General features: G+C 42.6%; 1 protein-coding gene and 1 long non-coding RNA gene across 4 annotated transcripts in view; one reads left to right on the top strand and one right to left on the bottom strand.

The window, feature by feature from the left end:
• Nucleotides 1-21,293, top strand: part of KITLG (KIT ligand) — a 79,586-nt gene extending 58,293 nt beyond the window's left edge. For 2 of the 3 annotated variants that reach the window (XM_081926610.1, XM_081926608.1), the window contains 7 exons: nt 4,097-4,276; nt 6,351-6,513; nt 7,799-7,888; nt 15,678-15,787; nt 15,872-15,948; nt 17,057-17,141; nt 19,303-21,293. In XM_081926610.1, coding sequence (XP_081782736.1) covers nt 4,097-4,276; nt 6,351-6,513; nt 7,799-7,888; nt 15,678-15,787; nt 15,872-15,948; nt 17,057-17,096 — 660 coding nt within the window. In that variant the 3' untranslated portion in view covers nt 17,097-17,141; nt 19,303-21,293. The remainder of the gene's footprint in view (nt 1-4,096; nt 4,277-6,350; nt 6,514-7,798; nt 7,889-15,677; nt 15,788-15,871; nt 15,949-17,056; nt 17,142-19,302) is intronic. The other variant, XM_081926609.1, reaches the window with a different exon arrangement.
• On the bottom strand, nt 19,807-25,601 carry LOC309378506. Its single transcript, XR_014172120.1, has 2 exons — nt 24,449-25,601; nt 19,807-24,204 (listed from the first exon to the last, which is right to left on the bottom strand). It is a non-coding gene; the product is annotated as an uncharacterized lncRNA (long non-coding RNA).
• Between the last annotated feature and the right edge of the window lie 821 nt (nt 25,602-26,422).

Here is a 26,422-nt window from a genome sequence, read left to right as displayed (position 1 = left end):
TTGGTTAATTTTGCATTAGTAGGTATATTTTAAACTATATTTAAAAAGGTAAAGGGACCCCTGACCATTAGGTCCAGTCGTCACCGACTCTGGGGTTGTGACGCTCATCTCGCTTTATTGGCCGAGGGAGCTGGCGTACAGCTTCCAGGTTATGTAGCCAGCATGACGAACCAGAGCAGCGCACGGAAACGCCATTTACCTTCCCGCCGGAACGATACCTATTTATCTACTTGCACTTTTGACGTGCTTTCAAACTGCTAGGTTGGCAGGAGCAGGGACCGAGCAACGGGAGCTCACCCCGTCATGGGAATTCAAACCGCCAACCTTCTGATCGGCAAGTCCTAGGCTCTGTGGTTTAACCCACAGCGCCACCCGCGTCCCAAACTATATTTAGAACGTAATAATTAATCCTACAACTGGTATTATTAACACCCCAGTTGTGTTAATAACAATGCCACAAGGGTTAAATTCTCTTTCCAGAAAGAGACTCCTTCCTTTTTAGGTGGTGTTGGAAGATGCTTTCAAATGGGGGAACATAGCTCCTTTCTTCTGCTAATACACTCCCTGCCCCCAACAAATAATAAAAAAATATTATTATTAAAATATTATTATTGTAGTAACAGTAATAGCTAAGAATAGAAAGTGTCAAATCGATAGAGATTGCCTAACCAATAGAGGGGAAAGATGGAAAAGACGGTAAGCTGCCAGAACAAGTATCCAGATATATTAAGCGATAAAATAGGGAGGGGAGGAGGCTGGATATAGGACTGGGAGCGGGACAAGGAAAAGAGGAGATGGGAATCCTTACTTCTTGGACTGCCGTGTGAGCCTCTCAACATTGCTGCCTGCCTGATGTACATGCTTTGCATGGAAAGATAAGATCTCCTCCAGGTTGATCTGCAAAAGAATCCCGACTGAGACCATCAAAATTGCTGCCAGTCTGTGAAGGCGATGCTGAGCTAGGCTGGACCAAGGCTCTGACTTGGTGTAATGCAGCGTGCTTCTAGGGAGAAAAGCAATGACAAACCTAGACAGCATCTTAAAAAGTAGAGACATCACCTTTCCAGCAAAGGTCCGTATAGTTAAAGCCATGGTTTTCCCAGTAGTGATGTATGGAAGGGAGAGCTGGACCATCAAGAAGGCTGATCACCGAAGAATTGATGCTTTTGAATTATGGTGCTGGAGGAGACTCTTGAGAGTCCCATGGACTGCAAGAAGATCAAACCTCTCCATTCTTAAGGAAATCAGCCCTGAGTGCTCACTGGAAGGACAGATCCTGAAGCAGAGGCTCCAATACTTTGGCCACCTCATGAGAAGAGAAGACTCCCTGGAAAAGACCCTGATGTTGGGAAAGATGGAGGGCACAAGGAGAAGGGGACGACAGAGGACGAGATGGTTGGATGGTGTTCTCGAAGCTACCAGCATGAGTTTGACCAAACTGCGGGAGGCGGTGGAAGACAGGAGTGCCTGGTCCATGGGGTCATGAAGAGTCGGACACGACTTAACGACTAAACAACAACAACAACAACGTTTCTTTGATCTTCATGCTGTGCTTGTGCATTCCCAAGGCGTCCAGCTGGTCAGCATAAGAAATGATGGTCCTTTGGTCTGCTCCAGCACGGCTGTTCTGAGTTTCTTTTGTCTGAGGCCCTTAGTTCCTTCCACTATCCCCCCCCCCCAAGTGTTCCAAAATGTGGAACTGCGGTTATCAATATATCCACATCAGTGGAGCAGCTTTTTGTTTTCATACTTGTGGTGCAGTTTTCTCACAACAATGTTCAGTACCTTAAATTAAAAACACATGGACACTGAAACATCTGGACCATTCTGGACTGTTCTTGACAATAGTTTGGATGTGAAGTGGTCATTCATAAATTCCATTGGTGTGTTTTCATGCTGCTTCATCTACACAGTGTACAGCTCTGCTTTGGTGAATAAGAAAGCCAAAGCTGCAGATCATCAGTATTTATAACAGTACCGCCCTTCAAAACATCTAATGAAGTTCTTACAGAACCACTGAATTGTAGAATTGGAAGGGATCTTGTGGGTCATCTGGTCCAATCCCCTGTGGTGCAAGAATCTCAGCTAAAGCATCAATGGCAAATGGCCATCCAGCCTCTGCTTAAAAACCTCCAATGAAGTCTGCTCCACTGTCAAACAGCTCTTACAGCCAGAAAGTTCTTCCTGATGTTTAGTAGAAATCTCCTGTCTCGTAACTTGAAACTATTGGTTTAGGTCCTACCCTCTGGAGCAGGAGAAAACAAGCTTTCTCCACCTTTCATGTGATAGCCCTTAAACCAGTTTTAAACTTAAATCAATATGTGGGGGAGGGCAAGGTGGAACAAGCCCAATGAGCATGCTTTCAGTCAACTGAAGAAATATATTAGTTTTTGGCACTTGGTGCAACAAAAAATATTCCAAGCCAAAATGTGTCAGCAACACACATCTATAAAATGCATCCAATGGCAACATTTTTTTAATAAAAAAAATTAATGCATTGCAAATTACTTTCAGCCAAGCATCTAATTCTGTGGGCCAAAAAGCAAATGTACAAACGGCAAAGAATAGTGTGGGTGGGTGCTGCTCAGTTAAAGGCCAAAGGAAGTCTGTTGGCTGGCAGGAAGAGTAAGAAAAATGGTTTTAGTGTGTGTGTGTGTGTATTCTTGCATGTGCAAACGGAAGCATGAAGGAGGGAGAACCTTCTTCTGCAAGGGTTGAAAAAGATAGGGTGGGTAATCCAAGTTTTGTGGCTCGCTCAGTTGGTTGGAGGATGGGGCTGATAACTCCAAGGTTGCAGGTTTGATCCCCATATGGGACATCTTCATTGCAAGGGGTTGGACTAAAATATCCTCAGGGTGCCTTCCAACTCTAAAATTCTATGATTCCATGATTTAAATGTTACTATTAAGTTCAGTTCTCCATAAACTTGATGTTCTTTACTGAAAGTTAGTGTTTGTAGGAGCAGCAGAATTAATAGATTTGAGTTACTCTCTTATCTCTGAAATATGCTACCAAGCTGTATAGTGAATTTTATGGTTCTCCTTTACTCCTCTCCCCCCACCACCTTCCTAGTTTGTTGCCAACAACTGTTTTTATGGTGGACCACCCAGAAAAAGGATAGTGAAATTAGCAGGGAGGATTTGTGCTGTAGAATTCTGCATGTAGGGCAGTGGGTGCAAATACAAATAAAGGCACATATAAATGCTCATTAAATAAATGCAATAGACTGATAAACTTCAGGTCGAAATTGTACTTCGTCCTCATGAAATTTGTAAATGGGGCCCTTGGCTTCTTCAATTGGGCCTTTCTGCTTCTCAAATGAACACACCATGAGTTTCATCATTTGGGTCAGTTTCCAAGAGTTAGCAAGTGATTCTACAGTATTGGTTTATTTGCTTTTGACATCTCCGTTTGCTCTCAGTTAAGATTTTTGCAGTAGCTAGAATCCAGTGACATCGGGAGGGCCATAGGTTCTCCATCCCTGCCCTGTGCAGCTCCACCGAATCGTTGCATTAAAGATCTCAAATTGTGCTTTAGTTGTGAGTGTTAGTAAACCATGTTTGACATTGAGATAGACAAATTCAAGGCATAAATTGTGGGATGGTGGGGGTTGCATAATGCGTTTTACAGCAAAAGTATCTTGTGGAACCTAATGTGGAGATACACTTTTTTTAAAAAAAAGTATAGCATAATTAGAAGAATAAAAGGCATAATAATCAATCTACAAGTCATTGTGTAAAGAAGAACAAGATTGTGTGTTAGATTCCCGCATACTTCAGTGTGAAAGAAGCTAAACACTAGCAGTGATTTTTTTGACAGCTTTGAAGCTGGTAGACTCAGGGATAAAGCAGAACTGGCAACATCTACTGACAGTCATGGCTGACCTAGTTATGTTAAGAAGGACTGTCAGGAATTCCAAAAAGGACTCAAGAAAGCAGCAGGTAATCTAATGGCAGCTGAATTTTCAATCTGACAAAGTGCAAGCTAATACCTATTGGAAAGGACACGTTAATCTACTTTTACACACTTTAAATTACTTAAACAGTTGTGTGTGGAGTGTAATCTCTCTCTCTTTTCTTTTTATCACCCCTGACAGCCTAATCATTGTTGGTTGTATCTGATGGTTCCTGAATTGTCAGCGAGTCTGAATAATCTTCTGCACAGATTTAAAGACTTTTCAGATATGTCAGATGTCTTAAGTAATTACTCAATCATCAATAATCTCACAAGGATCATCAATGATCTAATGGCATGCCTGTCTACTAATAAAAATAAGGTAATAATCTAAGATTAATCTTCCCTCTTGGTTGCAAAATAATACCTTTGTGTATAGAGAGCAGACCAGAACGGAATAGACTGGTTTGTATGTAGTGGGAAGGATCCTGACCAAGCTTCAGCACCTGCTTCCATCTCGGCCTCCTGCACAGCCAGGCAAAAGACTTCTGCAGTGCTTCATTTTGCCTTCAGAAAATCCCAGCTCTTCGTGTGCAAATCAGAGACATTTATTCTAAAGTTGTTAATTAAACAAGTCAGTTTGCAGTTTGGTTGTTTTAAAATTTTGGAATTTGTTTTAAACCATGGTCTGTAGTTCACAGGTAACAACATCAAGCCAGGATTTTCTAAAAGTGAAACTAAATGCTGCAGAGGTCCTTTTTCCAATCATAGTAGAAGGGTGTGTGTGTGTGGAAAACACAAGCCCAAGACTTTGCTTGGGCTTGCCCTTGCTTGTTCCTATATCGCTAAATCTTTATTGAGTGTTACACGGAAATTGTCTTGTCTCTAGGATTGTTTCACTTTGTACTAGTTTCTTGCTATTATATTTAAGCCCCTCAGTCTGCCTGCAACTAGATTTCCTATCCACTTTTTATCATTTATTTCAGTCTGATTCTGTGACTCTGAAGTAAGCCCAATTGAGCTCAATAGTACTTATTCCCAAGTAAGCATTTTTTGGATTGCATCCTTAATATTTGACTGGGGATGCAATACTACTTTTTATATACAGTATGGATGGACTCCTTGTTGTCTGGGAGACACACCTAAGGCTCCACACACCTAAGGAAGCTCTGGACATCTACAGAACTATTTTTTTAAATCTAAGCGAGTTTCTGAGGCAGTTTCGTACACACCACCTGCATAGTTTGTGTGTGTGTGTGTGTGTGCACGCACACACACATATTTCAAAAAGCAAAGTCACTGCACATTTGAGCCATTGGGAATAGCTAAAACAGATTTAGGAAATCTGTTCAAGGACTGCTTCCCCCAATCTTACAAATGTTACTGGCATATAACATTATACTGTAGAAGTAATTATGCCTTCACATAGATCTCCCATGATGTTGAAGGCAGGCAGGTGTAAAACCTGCCCTTGTTTCAGCCACATGGATTCATGTGTCTTTATTACTTTGTGATTAAACTACTGTGGCACATTCTACGTGGAGCTGCTCTGGAAAACAACCTGTAAACCACAGTTGGTGCAAAATGCCACTGCCATGATTTTGACAGGGGCCAAGTGATGAGTTCATTCACCACTTTTATTTTATCAGTTGTACCAGCTGCCACATGATTTAGGGGTGCAATTCAAAGCACTAGGTATTCCCTTTAAAGACCTAAACATCTTGGGATCAAGTTATATCAGTATCAGTTGCTGCCCACGTGAATCTGCCTTGATACCCTCTTATGTATGTCAAGACCTTGACTCAGCTAGACGGGTAAAGAAAAACCGATTTTATGTGTTGTATGTGCGATATACAACGCTTTAAACTGAAACACTTCTTTGATGAGTCTAGCTTCAGCCACTTCTGTGTTATGATTGGTGGCAAAAGGGCCTTTCAGTGGCAGCACACTGCATGTGGAACTCCCTGCCTCATGGATTTAGTATTATTGTCTTAACTTGCTGGTTAAAATGAAGGGGGAAGCAGGGTATAAATCTTAGTATAAAAAAACCAAACAAACGCATGGCACTGATCAGGAGAGTATTGCGCAATCTGGCCCAAGGTATCCCCACGTTTACAATACACAAAGTAGCCATGTTTTAGTAGTTAACTGAAATATCATGTTAAAGAAGTATGATGTAACTGAAAACCATATTGTTTGGAGCCAGTTTTGCCATTAACTGATAAAGTTTTGCAGCAAGAAAGAAATCAATTGCAATCCAGGGAACAGAGCTTTTGTATCAAGGAAAATGTGTCCAACTGAATTTGACCTTGATAATTTACAGTTTTGACCTCCCAGTTTGTACCACCTGTTAAACACATTTCCATCTATTCATGATCCATACCATTTCACGCTGTGGTAGCTCAGCTTATTTGTGCTTCCTTTACAAATGGATTTTGTTATTTTTCTCCCCTTAGAACTTTAGAAAATATAATGACCATCTTTATGAAGAAGGTAAATTCTTTCCAGAAGAGTTCTTTAAGCACTTTAATAGCACTATTGATGTCTACAAAAGCATTGCAAAAGCACCAGAACAGAGCGACTGTGTTCTGCTTTCGGCAACAGGGCCCTCCCCAAATGGTAAGACTTCATTTTTATCTGAATGTGTCCTCAAATGACACAAACTCTGATCATCTATGGTCCCCGGGAAGCTATCTCAGGGGCCGGAGGAAATATCTAATCTTCCACTCTGACACTGAAGAGATGTCTCAGATTTTGGAGAAGGAGGTCCAATATCAAATTTCCCTGTTCTGCCACCTTGGAAACATTTGATGCCCTGGCCCAGCTGCTTTCTGAGCTCTGAGGTCCATGGGCATGTTGTAGAGGACTGGGAAGCAGTTTGGTTCCAATGTATCCCAAACTACCTGTGACTTTTCTTTCCATCCCATCAATCTAGGTTGTTGCTGGGAGTTGCAAAATGGACAGAGAGCCATATGAGTTTCCTCCAAACTCACTTTCACCCTGCAGGAATGAGCCCAGTAGGGCTTTGGTTGGACAGCTAAACTACCTGTGGATTGCCCCGCATGCCAACTTCAGGACTGCACTGTTAGCAAGACTGTGCTAATTCTGTATAATATGGCACATATAGTTATATAAAGCTGCAGCTGATTATATATGGACATAGATCTTACTAGTAGTGACAATCAGCTGCTGAATGTGACAATCATTTTATGTTAATGGAAGGTTTCTTCCCTATGTGAATGGGGTGAAAGGTGTTGGGGGAAGTTGGATTGGGACTGCAGAGAGGACAAAGGGTTGAATCCCCCTGTTTTTCTCCACCTCCCTCCAATATACTGGGGCTGATCCACATCAGTAGGCCTTCTGGTGACTATCTCTTAAAATGGTTGCAAGCATATTCTGGGGTTATTATGAGGGAGTTCGACAGGGCCGTCTTAAGCATATCCAGCGCCGTGGTTCAAAGATCCCTCTGGTGCCCCCCCCCCCCGCCTGCAAGAATTGTCGACCTTTCCCCAAGCCTTTGGGAAGGAAGCTGCATGCCCCCCAGCCATATGGTTGACAGGGCACAGCTGGTGGGCGTGCAGGGAAAGGGGAGGCCACCGGCAAAGCCGCACAGCTTTCCCACTCGCTGGGGCGCCCCTGAAAGGCCAGCACCCTGGTGCAACGCACCACTAAGCCCAATAGGAAAGACGGTTCTGAAGTTTGAGCTGAGGTACAGCTGAGTAGTTTTTAAAAACAGATTTTTTTGGGGGGGGTCACTGTTAACCATTTTTTTTTATTTGCATTGTTGCTATTGGTCAATATTATTTGCAAACAGTTCCGTTGACTTGGTTAAATGCTATAATACAGGCAAAATAATCTGCAGTTTCACCAAATATAGACAACCAATCCACTCTGTTTGTCTTAGATGCCGGCAACAGTGTCACAGAGCCCATTTTGTTACATCCTGTTGCTGCCAGCTCTCTTAAGAATGACAGCAGTGGAGATAGCAGCGAGCGTAAGTATTGTACCCATTTGTATTTGATTTATACAGGGGAAAACAACTGCATTGTGCAGGGAATGGGTGTGTGTTGTCAGTATCTAATGTGGCGTAGTGGTTAGAGTGCTGGACTTAGGACCTGGGAGACAGGGGTTCAAATCCACACTGACCCATGAAACTCACTGGGTGAACTTGGTCTCAGCCTAACAGGGGTTATTGTTTGGTTAACATGGGGAGGAAGAGAAGTATGAGGTCTTTGGAGGACAGGTAGAATATCAACGAAATAAATAAATCAGCATTTGTGCTTGCAAAGGAATACAGTTTATTGCAAGCACATTGTGCAGTTATAAGTGTTAGTAAGTAGTAATAACACTTAGAATTGACATCACTTCTAAGGTGGAGGCAGCAACATAGTGAGAAAGAACACATGGGTTTGTTTTTTATTTGTTGCTATAAGGCAGGTGTGGGGAACGTTTGTCCATCCAGATATTGCCGAACTACAACTCCCATCAACCCTGACCTTTGGCAATGATTGATGGGGCTGAGAGTTGTACTACTTCAAAAGCATCTGGAGGGACAAACGTTCCCCACAGCTGGCAAAGTGGTACCTCAGGTTAAGAACTTGATTCGTTCTGGAGGTCCGTTCTTAACCTGAAACTGTTCTTAACCTGAGATACCACTTTAGCTAATGGGGCCTCCCGCTGCTGCTGTGCCACTGCACCACAATTTCTGTTCTCATCCTGAATCAAAGTTCTTGACCCGAGGTATTATTTCTGGGTTAGTGGAGTCTGTAACCTGAAGCGTCTGCAACCCCAAGTACCACTGTATAAGTTATATAATGGCGCCAATTAGGAATTGCAGGATGGAGTCCATATTGCAAATGATTGGCTGGTATTATTAACACCACAACTGTGGAATCTGCTTCCCAGTCAAGTTCAAGAGAACTTGGCCATGTTCATACCATACATTTAAAGCACATGGCTTTCCCCTAAGAATTCTGGGACTTGTAGTTTACCCCTCACAGAGCTACGATTCCCAACACCCTAAATAAACTACAGTTCCTGGGACTCTTTGGAGGGACTTCCATTGCTGGAAGGTTTCAGGAGTATATGATAAGTCCCGTACATGGCTACACAAGGTCCTATTTCAGGCTTCCGGGAACCTTGTTAGGGGCTGGAAATACACATTAACATCTAATATAATGATGACTCAAATTTCGGGATATTTTATAGACCTGTGTCCTATTAGGACAGGGGTAGGCAAACTAAGGCCCGGGGGCCAGATCCGGCCCAATAGCCTTCTAAATCTGGCCCGTAGGCAGTCCAGGAATCAGCGTGTTTTTACATGAGTCGAATGTGTGCTTTTATTTAAAATGCATCTCTGGGTAATTTGTGGGGCATAGGAATTGGTTCTTCTTCTTTTCCCCCCAAAAATATAGTCTGGACCCCCCCAAGGTCAGAGGGACAGTGGACTGGCCCCCTACTGAAAAAGTTTGCTGACCCCTGTATGAGGATAATACAGGCTCAACCAGAGCTACTCCATATCAAAAGACAAAAATGCCAGGCTATACATCAAAGGCTTTGCTGACCAGTGTCATCAACACATCCAAGGCCTTTTCACAAGGGATATTGAAAGTAATAAAATACAGATAGAAGAATTATGAAGAGACCAGAGACAGAAGGGTGGACCATGTCAGATCACTATCTCCTCTAGATCCCATACAGTGGCTAATAGTCATTTCTCACAGGTTCTGTGTTGTGGTGCCTTCTCCAGCAAGGTTTTTGTACGGAGAGAAAGGCAGAGAAGCTGTTTTTGGATCTTTTTTAATGCAATATGTGGAGCTACCCAGTTTCACATTCTTCTTCTTCTTTTTTTTTTTTTGCATTATTCTCCGATTGGCCTCTGTATCAGTGAATGCATTTCACAGAGAGCTTGACTCTCTGCTGAAGCAAAGCACCATCCTCAGCCATTTGGCTGAAGCTTGGCACATATCCTTTCAGAAACCACCCTTCTGATCTCTGTGGCTCCATGTTTTCAGACTCTGATGTCCCCAATTAATCAAACATTTAAAAGCAATACCAAAAAAACCCCCATGGCATTCAGTCAGTAAGTTCCCTAAGAATGTATACATTTGCAATTTAAAGCAGAGTGAATCGGCTCTGCATATTTGTTCCTCTGCCCAATTATTTTTAATTATATGACTAAATGTGCAGGTGTGAAAAGCATTGAAGTAACATAGATTAAAATCTTGTCTTAATTAATCTGGAGCAAATCCATGGGTGACAAAGCTGGCAGCAGGATTAATATGTGGTTCATTGTGTCAGTTTTCCAACTCTATTCACCTTGCCTGGCACCAAATGGGAGTTGCTGCATTCTTGAAGCTTGACGATGTTACAATAGAAATAGTAAGAGCCACAGCTCCTTTGCTGATTAAAACCCAAGCTATACATGTGTGCAAGTTTGTGCCCTACCCTAGTGTGTGTGTGTTTTACAAAATGCAGCAGTGGAAGCTGTAAACTGAAGCAGAAGACTGGCATGGGGAGGGCAGAGGCCTCGGTCCAGTATACCTGAAGGAGCGTCTCCACCCCCATCGTTCTGCCCGGACTCTGAGGTCCAGCGCTGAGGGCCTTCTGGTGGTTCCCTCATTGCGAGAAGCAAAGCTCCAGGGAACCAGGCAGAGGGCCTTCTCGGTAGTGGCGCCCACCCTGTGGAACGCCCTCCCATCAGATGTCAAAGTGATAAACAACTACCTGACATTCAGAAGACATCTTAAGGCAGCCCTGGCAGCCCTGTTCAGGGAAGTTTTTAACGTGTGATATTTTAGTGTATTTTTGGTTTCTATGGAAGCCACCCAGAGTGGCTGGGGAGGCCCAGCCAGATGGGCGGTGTATAAATAAATTATTATTATTATTATTATCTGTCTCCCTTTGGAGGCAGTTTCTAGAGGGGGAGACAGGTGAGTCCCTCTTTCTCCTGCCTCTTCTCAGAACTAGTCTTCTACTTCAGTTTACAGCTTCAGCAGCAGTGTTTGAGGGAAGGAAAACAACAACAACCAGATCAGCACAACCATTAAAATGGGGTGATGTGCTTGATGGAGGTGTATTTTTTTAAAAAAAGGAAAAATCCAAAGCAAGAAGCTAGCACTCAGGCTGCCAGGAAGCAAAGATGTAAAAGGATTACTTCAAGAGAAGGCAAACAAATTAATTGCAACCACCTACACTTAAAAAGGGATGTGGGTGGCGCTGTGGGTTAAACCACAGAGCCTAGGACTTGCCAATCAGAAGGGCGGTGGTTCGAATCCCCGTGATGGGGTGAGCTCCTGTTGCTCGGTCCCTGCTCCTGCCAACCTAGCAGTTTGAAAGCACCTCAAAGTTCAAGTAGATAAATAGGTACCGCTCCGGTGGAAAGGTAAACGGCGTTTCCGTGTGCTGCTCTGGTTCGCCAGAAGTGGCTTAGTCATGCTGGCCACATGACCTGGAAGCTGTACGCCGGCTCCATCGGCCAATAAAGTGAGATGAGCGCCACAACTCCAGAGTCGGCCACGACTGGACCTAATGGTCAGGGGTCCCTTTACCTTTACCTTACACTGAAAAAACTGTTGGACAGACTCAGAACTGAACTACATTGGGTGGGGGTGCATCTGTAGAGCTGAGTTATATAGCGATGTCCAGATGAGCTTGAGTGCTTATTGACAGATTTAAAATGAAAAATTCACGAAATCTAGATGGCTTACACCAGAGATTGCTTAACAAACTCAAAAACAAAATGCCACTTGCCAGTAATCAATTAACTTTCCAAGGACTGGATGGTAAGCAATACAATGTCAGGTTTTTGTTTTTGTTTCAAAGAATTGAAGGGAGATCAAGGAAGCAAAATGTCCGTTGACTTCGGTTCCTGGTAAGAGCAGGGAAAGCATTTTTTTTAACCCTTCAGTTATATAGAATAACAAATATTTCCAAGGTAGTATCCCTATGGTTTCTGCAAAGGGAAGGCATGCCTCATTTAGGGTACATTGAGGGTATCAACAAGAATGTAGATTGGTTGAATCCAGCTTTTGACCAAAAGCTTTCACCAGAGTAAACACAGCATGGAATAAGAGGACATAGCCTCTTGTGGATTGGTAACTGGTTGTGCAAGTGGAAGCAGAGAGTAGGAGCAAGCAAACAATGTTCACAGTGAAGAAGACTAAGCAGTGAGGTTTCCCAAGTATTTGTATTGGGACTATTATTTATTCACAAATTATCCAGATTCTGGGATAAGCAGTGAGGAAGCCAGATTTGCAGATGATACCAACATATTCAGGAGAGTAGAAGCCCAAGTCAATTGCAGAGGGCTCCAAACTTAGATAAATGGGCAGCAAAAAGGCAAATAAAATTCTTTGTAAGGAAACATAAAATAAAGTGATACAGGATCATTGATCACTCCCTATGGAGAGTCCATGCCTCCAAACAGAATCCAAAAATGCAGGAATGTTGATCCATTATATGCATAGGGCAGCTGTAGATAGAATAACAGGACCATAATCTTCTTCATGCTTTCCTGGGAGTAAGCTCCATTGCTTGCTCCATTGTTGCCTACTGCTGATTGCAGAGGTTCACCTTGTAAAACACCCTGAACAAAAGGTCTGAAGCCAGCAGCTTTCAACCCCATCAAAGAAAAGAAAAGAACCTTCTTTATCCTTTGACTCCCTCTATGCCACTTCTTCCCCAATGTAGTTGCACTAGCCATCATCCCTGGCCAATGGTCATTCTGGCTGAAGCTGATTAGAGTTTGAGTCTATCAGCATCTTGGAGGGCAGGTGGAGACAGGTAAACCACCCCTGCTCTGTGCAAATCTGCAACAGACAAGCTTGAAAGCACTTCAATCACTTGGCAGAGCAAGAAGGGAAAGGCTATTACTCTGGTACTTTGACAGATTGCACCTGCTCTGAAAGATGCAAAATCTCCTACCACCGCCCCCATCCTAGCTGGATGCTTAATTAAGGTTTTGCTTTTTGCTTTTGTTTTTTAAAAATCCAATTAAACATTAGTCCCATCACTGAACTAATTTGGGACCAGATCCAGGCTGAAGCAGGTTGGCCCAGCCTGATTGGAGTCACAGGGCAGATGGATGGGGAGTATCCTGCCTTTTTTCCAAGTCAACTGGAAAACCACTGTCAGTCAGCACAAACAACACTGACCTAGATGCCCCAGGCAGGGACACGAGTCTGAAAAGGGCAGCTTGCTAAGTTCCTACTAAGGTTTTTTTTTTTCAGAGCTTCACCTTTTATCTACTATGGTTAGCGTGCATGGTGTAAAATAACCACCTTCCCATTATGCAAGCATGAAGTATCTGTTCTGCTTGACTAAAATTTCCTTTTAGAGTTGGCACACCTGCGGGGGCTAAGCAAAGTTCAAACAATGTTGGCTAGAGATTTGATTAGAAACAAGGTTTAGAATCCAAGACAGCTTTGTGAACTGTAAATTGTCAGTCCCTGTTTGCACTGAGGTTTGAGATGTGGTTTGAACTGGAGTGGGCAGGATTTTAGTGGTAGAATTGAAGTGGGAAAATAAAATCTCATCGGCAGAAGAAGTGGTTCCTAATGAATAGAAAGTCTACAGGAAGGAATCAGAATGGCGAGTATATCTGGCACCACATCACACCGGCACTTCTTAGCTGCTGCTTATCCTATTCCCTAGTGTGCTTAATTTGATTTTGTTGAGAGTTGAGTTTTTAGCTGCTTGTCTGCAGGAAAAACGATCGGAACTAAAACATGCAACAATAGTTTTTTTTCACCTGCACTGTGACAGGAATAGACAGGCTTGGTTTAGATCAGCGTTTCCCAAATATTTTGGGAAATCAGATATTTTGGGTCTCCAGATATTTTTTGGACTACAATGCCCATCATCCTTAACTAGCCAGACCAGTGGTCAGGGATGATGGGGACTGTTGTCCAAAAACAGCTGGATACCCAAGTTTGGGACACCCTGATTTAGAGCAAGGATGGGGAACCTCTAGATCAGGAGTCAGCAACCTTTTTCAGCTGTGGGCTGGTCCACCGTCCCTCAGACCATGTGGTGGGCCGGACTATATTTTGAAAAAAAAAATGAACGAATTCCTATGCCCCACAAATAAGCCAGAGATGCATTTTAGATAAAAGGATGCATTCTGCTCAAGTAAAAACATGCTGATTCCTAGACCGTCCATGGGTCCATTGAGAAGGCAATTGGCCCGCATCTGGCCCCCGAGCCTTAGGTTGCCTGCCACTGCTCTAGATGTTGCAGGCCCAGGCGTCATGCCCCCCCAGTCCCCCACACCACAAGGAAGTAAAAGGCAACTGAGACTGGTTTGGATCAAAACAGGCCACAACTTTATTGAATACAGATGAAAGAGGTTTGGCTTGGGCATGGGGCAATCAAATTATTCCAGCCTACCTGCTGAAAGTGATGCTATCAGTCAGTCTGTGCAGGGGTTTCTAATACTTACATCAAATAGGGTGAACCCCACAGGCAACTCCCCCCCCAGATCCCTTTAATGGGATACCCCAGTATTTGGAGGGGCAGGCAAAGAGACTACAACCTCCCCTCCATCCAAGACTACGATTGCCCCAATAGGGAACTTTCCTATGTTGTTGGACTCCAACTCCCATCAACTCCATCTAGAATAGCCAGTTGACAGGGATTATGGGAAGTGAAGTCTAGGGGATCAGGTTCCCCACCCCTGGTTTAAACAGTAGGCAGCTCTCATGTCTCCTCCCCTGTAGTTCAAATGACAGCCAGTGGATTTGCAGCCTAGACAAGATTGTGGGAACGTGCCATATTGTGGCTGTCATGATCACGAAATGGAGGCTTGGAAGCAATCTTGATATAGGTCGGAGGGATAAAACCAGACTTAAGTACTCTGGGCCAACTGATATCACTCACTTATGGTATCAGCCTGCCTGCTTATGTGTTACATAACACAGCACCACACACATATGCCACTAGCATACTTCTGAACTGTAAAACAACGTAAAAGTGTGTGAGAAACACATATAAACATGCCTTGTAGGTTGCGCAATCAAATATATTTACACAAAGCTGCAGTACTTTTTAAAAATGAATTGTTTCCATTTGGTATGAAAGGATTATTTTTTTTAACAAGCAAAGGCTGCTTGCAAATAATAGGGACCAATATTAATTTTTCATTGGTTTAGTTGTTGTTGTTGTTTTATTCATTTTTTGTCCACCCCCACCCCTCTGCTCTGTTGCATATAACAGAGCTACTTCCAGGCTGCTAATTAAAAGCATAACCTGTAAATTGGAAAGGTGCAGTCAGCATCGTTCAGTGGTCAACAGCATTGCTCATTTCCAAGCACTGCTATTATTACTCCAGAGAAGTGGGGGGAAATGCGTCCGGGGTGGTAGAGTATTTAAGTTTATACTGCTCAGTCTCTTGTGAGCCCATATATGAAATTTACTCCTAGTATCTTCCTCCTGAAAAGTCTGTTCTGTTCTGCTAAGCGGCCTTGGGAGGTGAATGGGGAGAGGAGATCTTTTGCTGCAAAGAGAGAGGAAGAAAATAGCTTGGTAAATGTTGCTCCGCAGATGGTAAAATTGTGATTATACAGTTGCCAGAATGTTTGCCTTTCCGGAGGGAGTGCAAATAAAGCTGTGAATTTCAGGGAGCCAAATGCTTCCTAATGACAAACAAATCTCTCAAGGTATAACTTGCGATGTATGGTCTGCAAAGGCGATACCTAACTACCTTTTATGAACAATGTTACCTACCCTGGAGATTAAAAAGAAAGAAATGTGCCTAAGCTAACTGGAAATGTTTTCAATTACAGACGCAGAGTTGGGTTTCCTCAACAGCCCCAGCATGCATGGAATCAGCATAGCACTAACAGGGCTGGTGACTCTTCTTATTGGCTTTATTTTGGGAGCTCTGTGCTGGAAGGTGAGATATGCCAAATAGAACGCTGGCTTACTTTATGCATTTGCTGACACATAAAAATACTTATATACCACTGTTTTTCCATAGAAAACAACCCGCAAACACTTTTCAGAAAGTGACCAGAATACAGAATCAAACATCTGCCAAGAGGATAACGAAATAAGGTATTTTTTAAAAAAAAAATTCCATGGCCCCTGGATCAGACCAATCTGCTTTGTGCTGTTCTGGGGGATGGAGTGGAAGGGGCATAAGGATTTTTTAAAACCCTATTTTAACAAACAGGAGCTGGTGGGGGTAGGTGGCAGTGCTGACTAGAGCATGTTGGTTCAATCCTGAGGTGTGCTGTTCCTTTGCAAATAGCACCACGTAGGATCAAATCCTCCTGCTGGTAAACTAAATAATCTGATCCCATGGGAAGCTACCCCTTTGCAGGTGGCTTCATGTATGTGAGGGAAGCCACTATGCAGGATGGGTGTGGTGTAGTGGTTAAGAGTGGTGGACTCATAATCTGGTGAACCGGGTTCGATTTCCCGCTTCTCCACATGCAGCTGCTGTGTGACCTTGGGCTAGTCACACTTCTCTGAAGTCTCTCAGCCTCACTCACCTCACAGAGTGTTTGTTGTGGGGGAGGAAGGGAAAGGAGATTGTTAGCCGCTTTGAGATTCCTTAGGGTAGTAAAGTGGGATATCAAATCCAAACTCTTCTTCCTCCTGTTTAGCAGCTGGTAATCAAGGGGATTTGATTATGTGCAGTGCTACTTCAGGGATGGGAAGAAGCTGAGGCCTGAACATGAAATACATCTGAGGGAAAACTTTGGGTCATGTCTCATATACTATGTTCCATTAAGCCTCCAGTCCAAAGCTAACTTGCTCGGGGGTAACATAGGGCGATTTATTTTCTGAGTAGATATGCAAAAGGATTGTGCTGTCAGAACGTAAAACAAACAGCTGAAAAGTCAGAAGAAAGCATTCTTCCCATGCAGATGTCAGGTTTACTGCAGTTCTTTCGCCAGCTTCCAACACAGTTCTTTGTATGCCTACTCCGAAATAAGGCCCATTGAATAACTGGGTCTTACCCACAAGAAACTCAGAGGAGTCTTAAGAATAGAAAAATCATAATTTTCATCCAATTATGCTTTACAATAAGTCTGAAACCCACCTATGACCTTTCTCTACAAATGGATGCTCTTTAACCTTTAAAATTGTGTTAAAATTGATCCTCTCTGCTGCCCATATGATAAAAAATGCACTTTGGTTTTTGTTTACCTTTCAGTATGCTGCAGCAAAAAGAGAAAATACTTCTACAGGTGTAGCTGTTGCTTTTTTATATATATACACTGTTACTGTTTCATGTCTTGGTAAGTTCTGGAAAAGACAATTTTGAATTGCCCACAAACCTTTTCTAATGATTAGCCCGTTGAAATGTGTAGTAACTATTCCCTAAGGATTATTTTGTAAAACCTGAAGCTAACAGGCTGTTAATTTAAAAAGTACTGCTTCAGTAACAGTAGAGTCACAGCCTTTGAAAGTAAGCCCCTTTGCTTCCCTTTAGAGAGGTATTCAAGAGATGGTAGGCTATTCAATGAGACCTCTGAGCTCTAGTATCTAAAAACACAACTTGTGCCCTTCTGGGGCTAGAATTTCATCTAGTACTGGCACTCCCAGTAACTCTCACCAGCTTTGCATGCAGACGGTTGCAATATCCAGCATCTTCATATAGGATTGGGAATATTCCCTGCTTGAGATACTGGATAGTCACCACCGGTCAGTGTTGACAATACTGAGCTAGCTGGACCAATGGTCCTGACTCAGTATACAGCAATTTCATGTGTTCCTGTGAAACTCTGCATTAGCATTCCAAAGTATTAAAGGATATTTACCTGCAAAGTAGTTGCTGTGGTACAAACGGCCACTTTGAAATATGGCATTCTATGGCCTATCCATATAGTGGGTTGATAAGGGCCTTCACTGAGTTTCCAGTTTCCATCATAGCATTCATTTTGTATTGCAGCCATATATTGGGGGGGGGGAATCCAGCCCTCGGCCTATAGCAGCTTTACAATTTGCACCTAATCCAGGGCAGGGAGGGGGTGATATTCAGCAATATCACAGCCAGGGAGGCTTAAACCTCCCTTCACTGCTGCTTTCCTGAAGACAATCTCACCTCCTTGACTGGTATAATTTGATTGTCAATTGTATCTAGGGGTTGACTTTTTTGACAAGACTAAGCTAAGTTGGCCAATATGTTTCAGATGTGAACTGAGTTTAAGTTAAAGATTTAGAATGTACATAAAATGAGGATGGGGCAAAGGTTTTTGTTGGCAAACACCATAACATTTCTCCTCTTCTCCGCCCCCCTCTCAAACATGTATACTCTAACACATGACTTGTCCCACTTTACACTGAACACAGGTACAAACTATCTTTACACACATACATGCGTTTATGATGTGAAAGAGCACACTATTGTGTATAGAGCTACACAGACCGTATACTCACTGACAGTGTTTTTTTTTCTGGGGGTACGCAGGGGTACACATACCCCTAAATATTTTGTGAATCTAAGTTTGGCCTCATTGAGGGGCAGTATTTCAATATGAGTAGAAAAATGAAAGTACCCCATAAACATGTTTTTTTTTAGGAAAAAAAGTACTGCTCATTGAATATTGCATCTGTATAACTACAAATATGGGACGTGGGTGGCGCTGTGGGTTAAACCACAGAGCCTAGAACTTGCCGATCAGAAGGGCGGCAGTTCGAATCCCCGTGACGGGGTGAGCTCCCGTTGCTCAGTCCCTGCTCCTGCCCACCTAGCAGTTTGAAAGCACGTCAAAGTGCAAGTAGATAAATAGGTACTGCTCCAGCGGGAAGGTAAACAGCGTTTCCGTGTGCTGCTCTGGTTTGCCAGAAGCAGCTTAGTCATGCTGGCCACATGACCCGGAAGCTGAACACCGGCTCCCTTGGCCAGCAAAGCGAGATGAGCGCCGCAACCCCAGAGTCGGCCATGACTGGACCTAATGGTCAGGGGTCCCTTTACCTTTACCTTTCTTTAACTACAAATGCACAGTTCAACTCGTACGTCTGCATGGCACACATAGACATGTTGAAGGTAATATATGAACAAACACCCCTAGTTAACACAGCGTGGGATAATATTCTTCTATGCTTTCATTGTTGCCCATATTCTCATCCCACGGTCCTATCCTCCAACCCTCTTCTGTGTCCATTCCTTTCATAAATTTTCACACTTTGCCCAACATTTCTTTCCTTTCTTTCCTATATCTTCTTCTCTTCCTTCTTCCCTGATACCTCGTGATGCTATCACTTCCTTCCCTGAAAGGGGAAGTCCATTCTGCTATAGACATAATGCATGTATGCTGAAACTGCTTCACATGGAGGAATTTGCTTGGTTTTGTGATTTGGAGGAGCCTTTTGCTAATTTGTGAAATTAAACAAATTTCAAGAAAACATCTCCCAAAAGCTATTGCGTTTTTCTTTTCCCCCTCTCTTCTCTACTAGGCAGCTAACAGTTCCATGTTTGCTTCATAAATGAAGCAGCTTTAAGCATATTTGTATTCCTTCTGGAGTGACAGACTGAGTCTGCATCTGTTGTTGTTGCCCGTGACTCCATATTGAGAATATAGAGCTGTGGACAAAGAGTGTGCTACTGTGAAACCAACGTTGAATTAAACATCAAAGAAGAGTCTGCACTGAAATGGACTGTATTTTTATATTCAGACAGATTTGTTTCTTTGCATCTTCAAATTTGCAGTGGAATTTCGCGAATGCATGAACAAATAATTCTGGATTTATGTGATCCAACTCCAAAAGTCATCAGGATATTTGCATTTTGTGTACAAAAGGAAACTCTGAATGGGAGAAAAACGCAGAAATGAATGAGAATACAAATCTTCAACACTGTACATAAGACTTGCAAGTAAGGTTATGCAGTGGACTAATGTGCTAGCTTTCTTTCATCGGTGGAACTGGGTTCATATTAAATAAGATTGGATATCTGTCGAGCTGTAAGTGAAATTTTATTCCATGTCACAGAAAACAAACATACACTTTGGCAAAGCTGTTAATATCCATCAAGGAGAAGTAAACACTGGATCATGAAAATGGGGCAATTGGAATAGAATGGAACATTGGCTGCCTGATGTTGGGGAGACTCCTATTAATGTTCCAGTGAGAAAATGGAGAGAGAAAAAAGAAGTCAGCTTCAGGAATAAAAAAAAATGCCATGACGTCTATTTAAAATGCATATAAACATGCAATTTTGTTCTTGACATTTGCAAAAAAATCATGTCATCTCGAAGATACTAAGGTTTAGTTTAGCTTTTACTGTATGCCATTTCATATTTGCAAATGAATTTTAAAAGTAATACACTTTTCATCACTTAGCCTTCTCCATCAATTATTATATTAGTTCAGCTCAAATAAAAAAAGAGAAAACTTTCTTAATAGTTGTCAGCCTCTTGATATTATTTGTAGCAAAGCTGCGGGCAACAAATCCAAGACTGAAAATAACCTGCTATTCATAAATTTAAAAGAGGGCACTAAAAATTAATCAGAGCCCATATAGAATTCACTTAAGTTATTATTATTTCCGGAAGAGATATTCACAGGATATTGTATTCTGTGAAACAGCTGGGTTGCTCTACATTCCAAGCTACTAATCCAATAATAACCTTAAACTATAATCTTAACTATTGTTAAACTAAAAGTTTAACTATTGTTAAAATGCTCATTTACAACGCAGTGATTAAATTACCTATGCTTAAGGGATACTTTATTTAAAAGATTTTCACATATTTATTTATTTTTCATATATGTCACAGACTCTTAGAAATAATATATGAAAAGCTATAGAATGTATTTAGGATAGATTTAAAAATAACACAAATCTGGCATTCCTAAAATCTCTGTCCTGTTATTTTTTTGGCTGGTATCGAAGCCAAATGACAGCATACGTAGCACCAAAACCATTTGTAGAAATTAGGATGAGATCAGTGTGTCTGGCTGTTAACCAGAAAGTTGGTGGTTGGAGCCTACCCAGGGATGGATGGCTTTGAGCAGGATTCCTGAATTGCAGGGCATTGGACTAGAAGACCCTTGGGGTCTCTTCCAATTCTACAGTTCTATGAGGCATATTTGGGATACATGTTGCAGTCCAAATGACAGAGCTGATCTGTTGAGCTGGCTTGATGATGCCCAGGTCCACCAGCTTCTATCTGTGACTATAGCCCATAGCTAGATCAGAGCCTACAATTGTGACTGTCCATCTTTAGAGTCGGAAAATCATGAAAATCTCTGCGCAACCTAAAGATATAGGAAGATCTGCTTGAATGTAGCTCTAGTGCAGGCCCCGACAAGGTAGAAACTAGAGACTCAGTCAATAGTAACATGCCTCAGTAAATCACTATGCACATCATAAACATGGACAACATTTCACATTCCAGTAAGTGTTCTGGAACACAGTTGTGGATGCAGTATCCGAAACCTGCTTTTTTTAAAAAAAAAAATCTTCAGAAGGGAACAAAGGACCCATTTGTTGCTTGATTAAAATGGCTTTAAAGGTAACGTTGCATACTTGTTGGAAACTGCAGTACATATTGTGCAAAGATTCATTTATACTGCAGGGTTTATAACAATGCCACATTCTTTTTCCCTTCCCAAAAAAAACAGAACGAGACAAATTTAAGGTCAAGAGGCATTTACAGAGCCAACGAAAAATTCCAAGTATAATCCTACTGGCCTTACCATGCTTGCAGAACAATCATTGTTCTCGCTTTGAATGTAAATAACCTCCATTAGCACAAAGTGGAATACCATCCCATCAAAACTAAAGCTGAATAATCATTTTGACAGTGAGTAGCATTTCCTTGGCATTTTATGCTTAAGACATTTGACTGAGTGGTTTGGGCCATCTCAGCTGAATGTCACAAAGATGAAATATCTGGAGACTACTTTACCACTTAGGATTACCATTTGGCAGCCTAATCTTTGAAAACGGTAATGGGATGGATGTCTCCGAGGAAGAGCAATCTTTGGATCCAAATCCAGTTTGTTTATTTGGTACCTAAATTTGGTTGTGGACATAGCTCATTTCCCTTTTATTGTGATATTAAAATGATTTGTGGCCAGATTTTGAATTCTGGAATTGTCAAAGTGGCTACTATTGAGTTTAAGAGCATGACTACACCAGAAAGGTAAAATTGGTGTCTTTGTGCCAGAATTGGGATCCAGCCCGGTCACAGCCAGGACTCTGGGCAACAAGGCAAATAGTTCAGAGTGGCCACATTATCTGATTTTTTTTAGGAATGAGTTAGCTGTTCTTCATGGGAAGTAGAGCATGGCTGTCTAGCTTTCATGAGTCACAGAGCTCTGTTTTAGATTCAACAGTGCCAATCACTGTGTGTGCGATGTTGCAGCTCCAAGTGTTTTGTGAAGGGATCATTCACAACAGCATGGAGAAGGGGCAAACACTCTTTAAAAGAAATAGAGGTGGGAAGCTGGCATCGCACATACTGAAGATCACTTAATGCAGATTAATCACCCCAATACCATTTAAGAATTCAGTTAAATTCAGAATCTGGATGGGGGAACTTCCTCTGTCTTCTCAGTGCATAGTTAGCAGTAGACTGAGGATATGAATCAGTTTTTGTGTGGGCAGAACCCCAGCGGGGTTTTCTTTTGTGCTTATGAGTTCTTTTGGATTGTTGATTACTGAGTATAAGGGTAGGAGCCACCATTATCATTCAGATAAAAACCTTTTTAAACATCCTTTGGGTTGGATCAAGTGATGTCCTTCCACAAACAGAAGGGCTACTCCTAACAACAGCACAAGATCCTTCCATGGGGAAATCCAGTGGTGTGCTTCTGTTGCACAACATCTCGAGATGTGTGCTTGTACAAAGTCTGTGTTGAACAAAGACCTACTTCCTGTGCAACAGTATGCAGATCAGTGACACTGCCCATGTCCCCCCCCCCCAGTGACTTATCTCCAGATCCAACATTTTCTTTGTGTAGTGTATGTAGTGCTCTTTTTGGGGGGGAGGTGGGTGTTTTGCAGCAAGGGCCCCTTATAGTCGTGCCTTGGAAGTTGAACGGAGTCTGTTCTGAAAGTCCTTTTGACTTCCAAAACGTTTGAAAACCAAATCGCGGCTTCTGATTGGCTGCAGGAACCTCCTGCAGCCAATCGGAAGCTGCGGAAACCCCATTGGACGTTCAGGTTCCAAAAGAACATTCACAAACCGAAACAATCACTTCCGGGTTTGCGGAGTTCGGGAGCCAAAACGTCTGAGTTCCAGGGCATTCGGGATCCAACGTACGACTGTATATTCCTCCAAAAGAATAAAAATGCTGTTTTTTAAAGAAAATTAATAGATCAATTAAGCCAACATCATTTTATCCCTTATGGAGCTCGTGAAAGTGCATCTAGTGAATTCATGGATAGCTTCTGTGGAAACAGAAAGCAGCTAGCTACATAGGGCAAATTTCAATATGCTATGTTACAAGAGGTTTTACTTGAATAACTTAATGGTACTTATTTCACTGCAAGCTCATTCTAGATCCATATTTAATACAAATGTGCCATGCTATGTTCCTTTCTCTTTTGAATGTGGTTAGACTCCCCAGACTACACACTATTTAATTGTTAAATCAAAAAGCTACGTTTGTATTGTTTCAGCTATTTGGAATAAGAGTTTGAGAATTACATAACAGTTTCCCCTGTATCACTAGTAATTTCATTCACCTGTATTTTTAAAAGAAGCCATGTAAAAAGATATATATTATTATTAAATATATTTAAGTCCTAGGAACTCAGAAACTTCAGGCTCCTTCTTATTGGACAGATATATTCCTTTGCTGGCTCGGTCATGGATTGAGATTATGTATATTTTGATGTGTATTTGTAATCTGACTGAAGGTTAATTGACCAAGTTTATAAAATGTAATGTGTATCTTATGTGTCCTCTTAAAAATAGATGTATACCCCTGTCCTTTTTTATATTGGTTGAATCTGAAATTATATACATATTCTTTATTGTTCTAAACAATGAATTTTATGCACTGAGGTTTAATGAGTGCTTTCCTTTCATTCACTCCATAAGGAGAGGCTTCCTGGGGAAGATCAGCAGTCTTTTAAATATGGCATCCCTTTTCCACCAGCAGCAATATTACATACACTGATAATGTTTAATTGCACAGGGTGCTAACACAATATCATATCCCTAATTGATTCCTTCCATCGTCTGTGGAATTCATGGTATTATTACTGCTATATTCTTAATGAGCTTTGAAAGCTCTCTAGATCTTTAAGGAAATCCTCTTCCTAATGGTCCCAAAGCTGTTTCCTAATATCAGCACATTTGCTATTAGTCAAACCTTTTGCAACAGTCAATGTATGTATTTCTTCTTAGTACAGTGGTACCTCGGGTTAAGTACTTAATTTGTTCTGGAGGTCTGTACGTAACCTGAAACTGTTCTTAACCTGAAGCACCACTTTAGCTAATGGGGCCTCCTGCTGCTGCCGGGCCGCCGGAGCCAGATTTCTGTTCTTATCCTGAAGCAAAGTTCTTAACCTGAAGAACTATTTCTGGCTTAGTGGAGTGTGTAACCTGAAGCATATGTAACCTGAAGCGTATGTAACCCGAGGTACCACTGTACTGCACTTTGCCAGATGTTTGGAATCGATGCCTTTAAGGACGGGGTGCATGTGACTTGTAGTTGTAGTTGAATCCAGACAATCATGAAACATTGGTGACAAATGAGACCTTGTGACTTAGAGAGGCTATATTCTAGTGAAACAGCTAGCAGCCTTATAGGATTTTGACCCTGGAGCCATTGTGCTTGTGGCTAGATTACTATAATGCTCACCAAAGGGACTGTGCCAGATGGCCAGCTGTTCAGCTGGCATTGAATTAGTTTCTTATGTGTGCCCATGTTGGAGGAAAAAAGAAGCCTGTAAGGAGCAAATTCGACAGTCCTACACCTGTGGAACTCAATTTCTTAGATACTTGCCCAAACTTGATAAACCCTATTAGCAAAGACTTAAGCTTGGTCTTAGTGCATGAGTATAAGCAAGATGATGAGGTTTTAACATTTGCCACATCTGGTGATGCTGTTTTTTACAGCATTCTCCCTCTGAAATTTGAAAACAGGAGTGGCTCCTGTGAAGATATGTATGTTGTGATAAGCAATTGTGCACTCAGCTGCAGCACATGTAGGAGTGTGAATGAGCTACTTGCTACCACCACCAATCACTAGCGGAGGAGGGGGAGACCTGGCTTTTGCCAGTGCCTCACAGCAAACTGAGGTGATGCCCATTGCACCTGGTAGGGAGAAAGAAAAAACCTCTACTGTTGGGCATTGTTTCTGACAGGTGAAATCTTCAGTGGGTGCAGAACACTGGATGCTTCTATGCCATGCCTTGCAGCACTGCACAAAGCCAGGCTGCCCTGCTTCCTTGCTTGGAGCAAATTGCTTCAGAGGTGAAAATTGCATGAACCTTTAGACAGTTAAACAATGCCAAGATGATGTCCTTAGTCATCAGGAGATCAGACTTCATCTTCAACAGATTCACTCCATGGCTCGCAAAAAAACCAAACCCAAAACAGATTCACTCCATAGTGCACATTGCAGCCCTTGAATTCATTGCTGAGGAAGAAGGCAGTGCAACATCTGGGCAACATCTTTTTAGATGTTACATGGAGCATAACAAGTCATGCTGTGTTGGGTGAGGAACATGGTTTCCTGTAACCACAGTGATGCTGCAATCCAGTCACACTTTCCAGAGGGGCAGAGTCAAATCTGCAGCCTGGAGCTGGTTCAGTGATCAGCCCTGATGGCAATGAGGCGAGCTTGGGTTCAATAGATTCCCAGCTGCATCAGCCCCCCTCAAACTTCTGGTAAACTCTGTTCAGAGCCATTGTGCTGACTGCTGGCGGAGGAATGCTCCAGGTGTCATTCCTGAGTGTGGGTGACATTTGGTGCTCCCCCCACCCGTGACTTGGACTTCCATGCCTACTGTGAGCCATTGGCGCAGCAGCTCCTCCCCTCCCCCTGACAGTTGGCAGTAGGCACGAGGGTCAAGGGTGGGCGGTGTGCCGTTGCCCCGTGCTCCCAGCTGGAGGAGGCAGGCGAGCAGGAAGGGGAGAGGAAGGAAGCAGGATGGGTGGGTTCATGCGTGGCTACCCCGCGCGTGGGAGAGCACCCTCTGCACCCCTTGGGAACATGCCCACGCGCACGTCGGAAACGCACCTGCCCTGGTCCTCCATGGATGTTCCCACATGGGCAGTGACAGGTTGGTTTAGCTATGGGAAAACCGCTCGCAAGACAAGAGGGGGTTGGGTTGCTCTGCCCATCAGAGGCTCCACAGGGAATGTGACACAAAATGCCCCAGCTGCTCCTGGACATGATCTTCTGGGGAAAGCAGGTATGAATGCACCATAATAGTTCACAGCATCACCTAGCCTACAAGCCTGTCGCTCCAATTTCACAAGCAAATGAGCTTCTGAAAATTAGATGGGAGGTTGACAGGCCAGTTTTCCAGGCCACCTTTTCCAGAGTGATAGAAACCAAAATGCCCCCGCAATTAATGTAAACGCTAATATTTTCACCTATAACTCTGACT

The sequence above is a fragment of the Podarcis melisellensis genome (assembly GCF_964234715.1).
Source record: "Podarcis melisellensis genome assembly, chromosome: 10".
Lineage (NCBI taxonomy): Eukaryota > Metazoa > Chordata > Lepidosauria > Squamata > Lacertidae > Podarcis > Podarcis melisellensis.
This window is presented reverse-complemented; position numbering and strand designations above follow the sequence as displayed.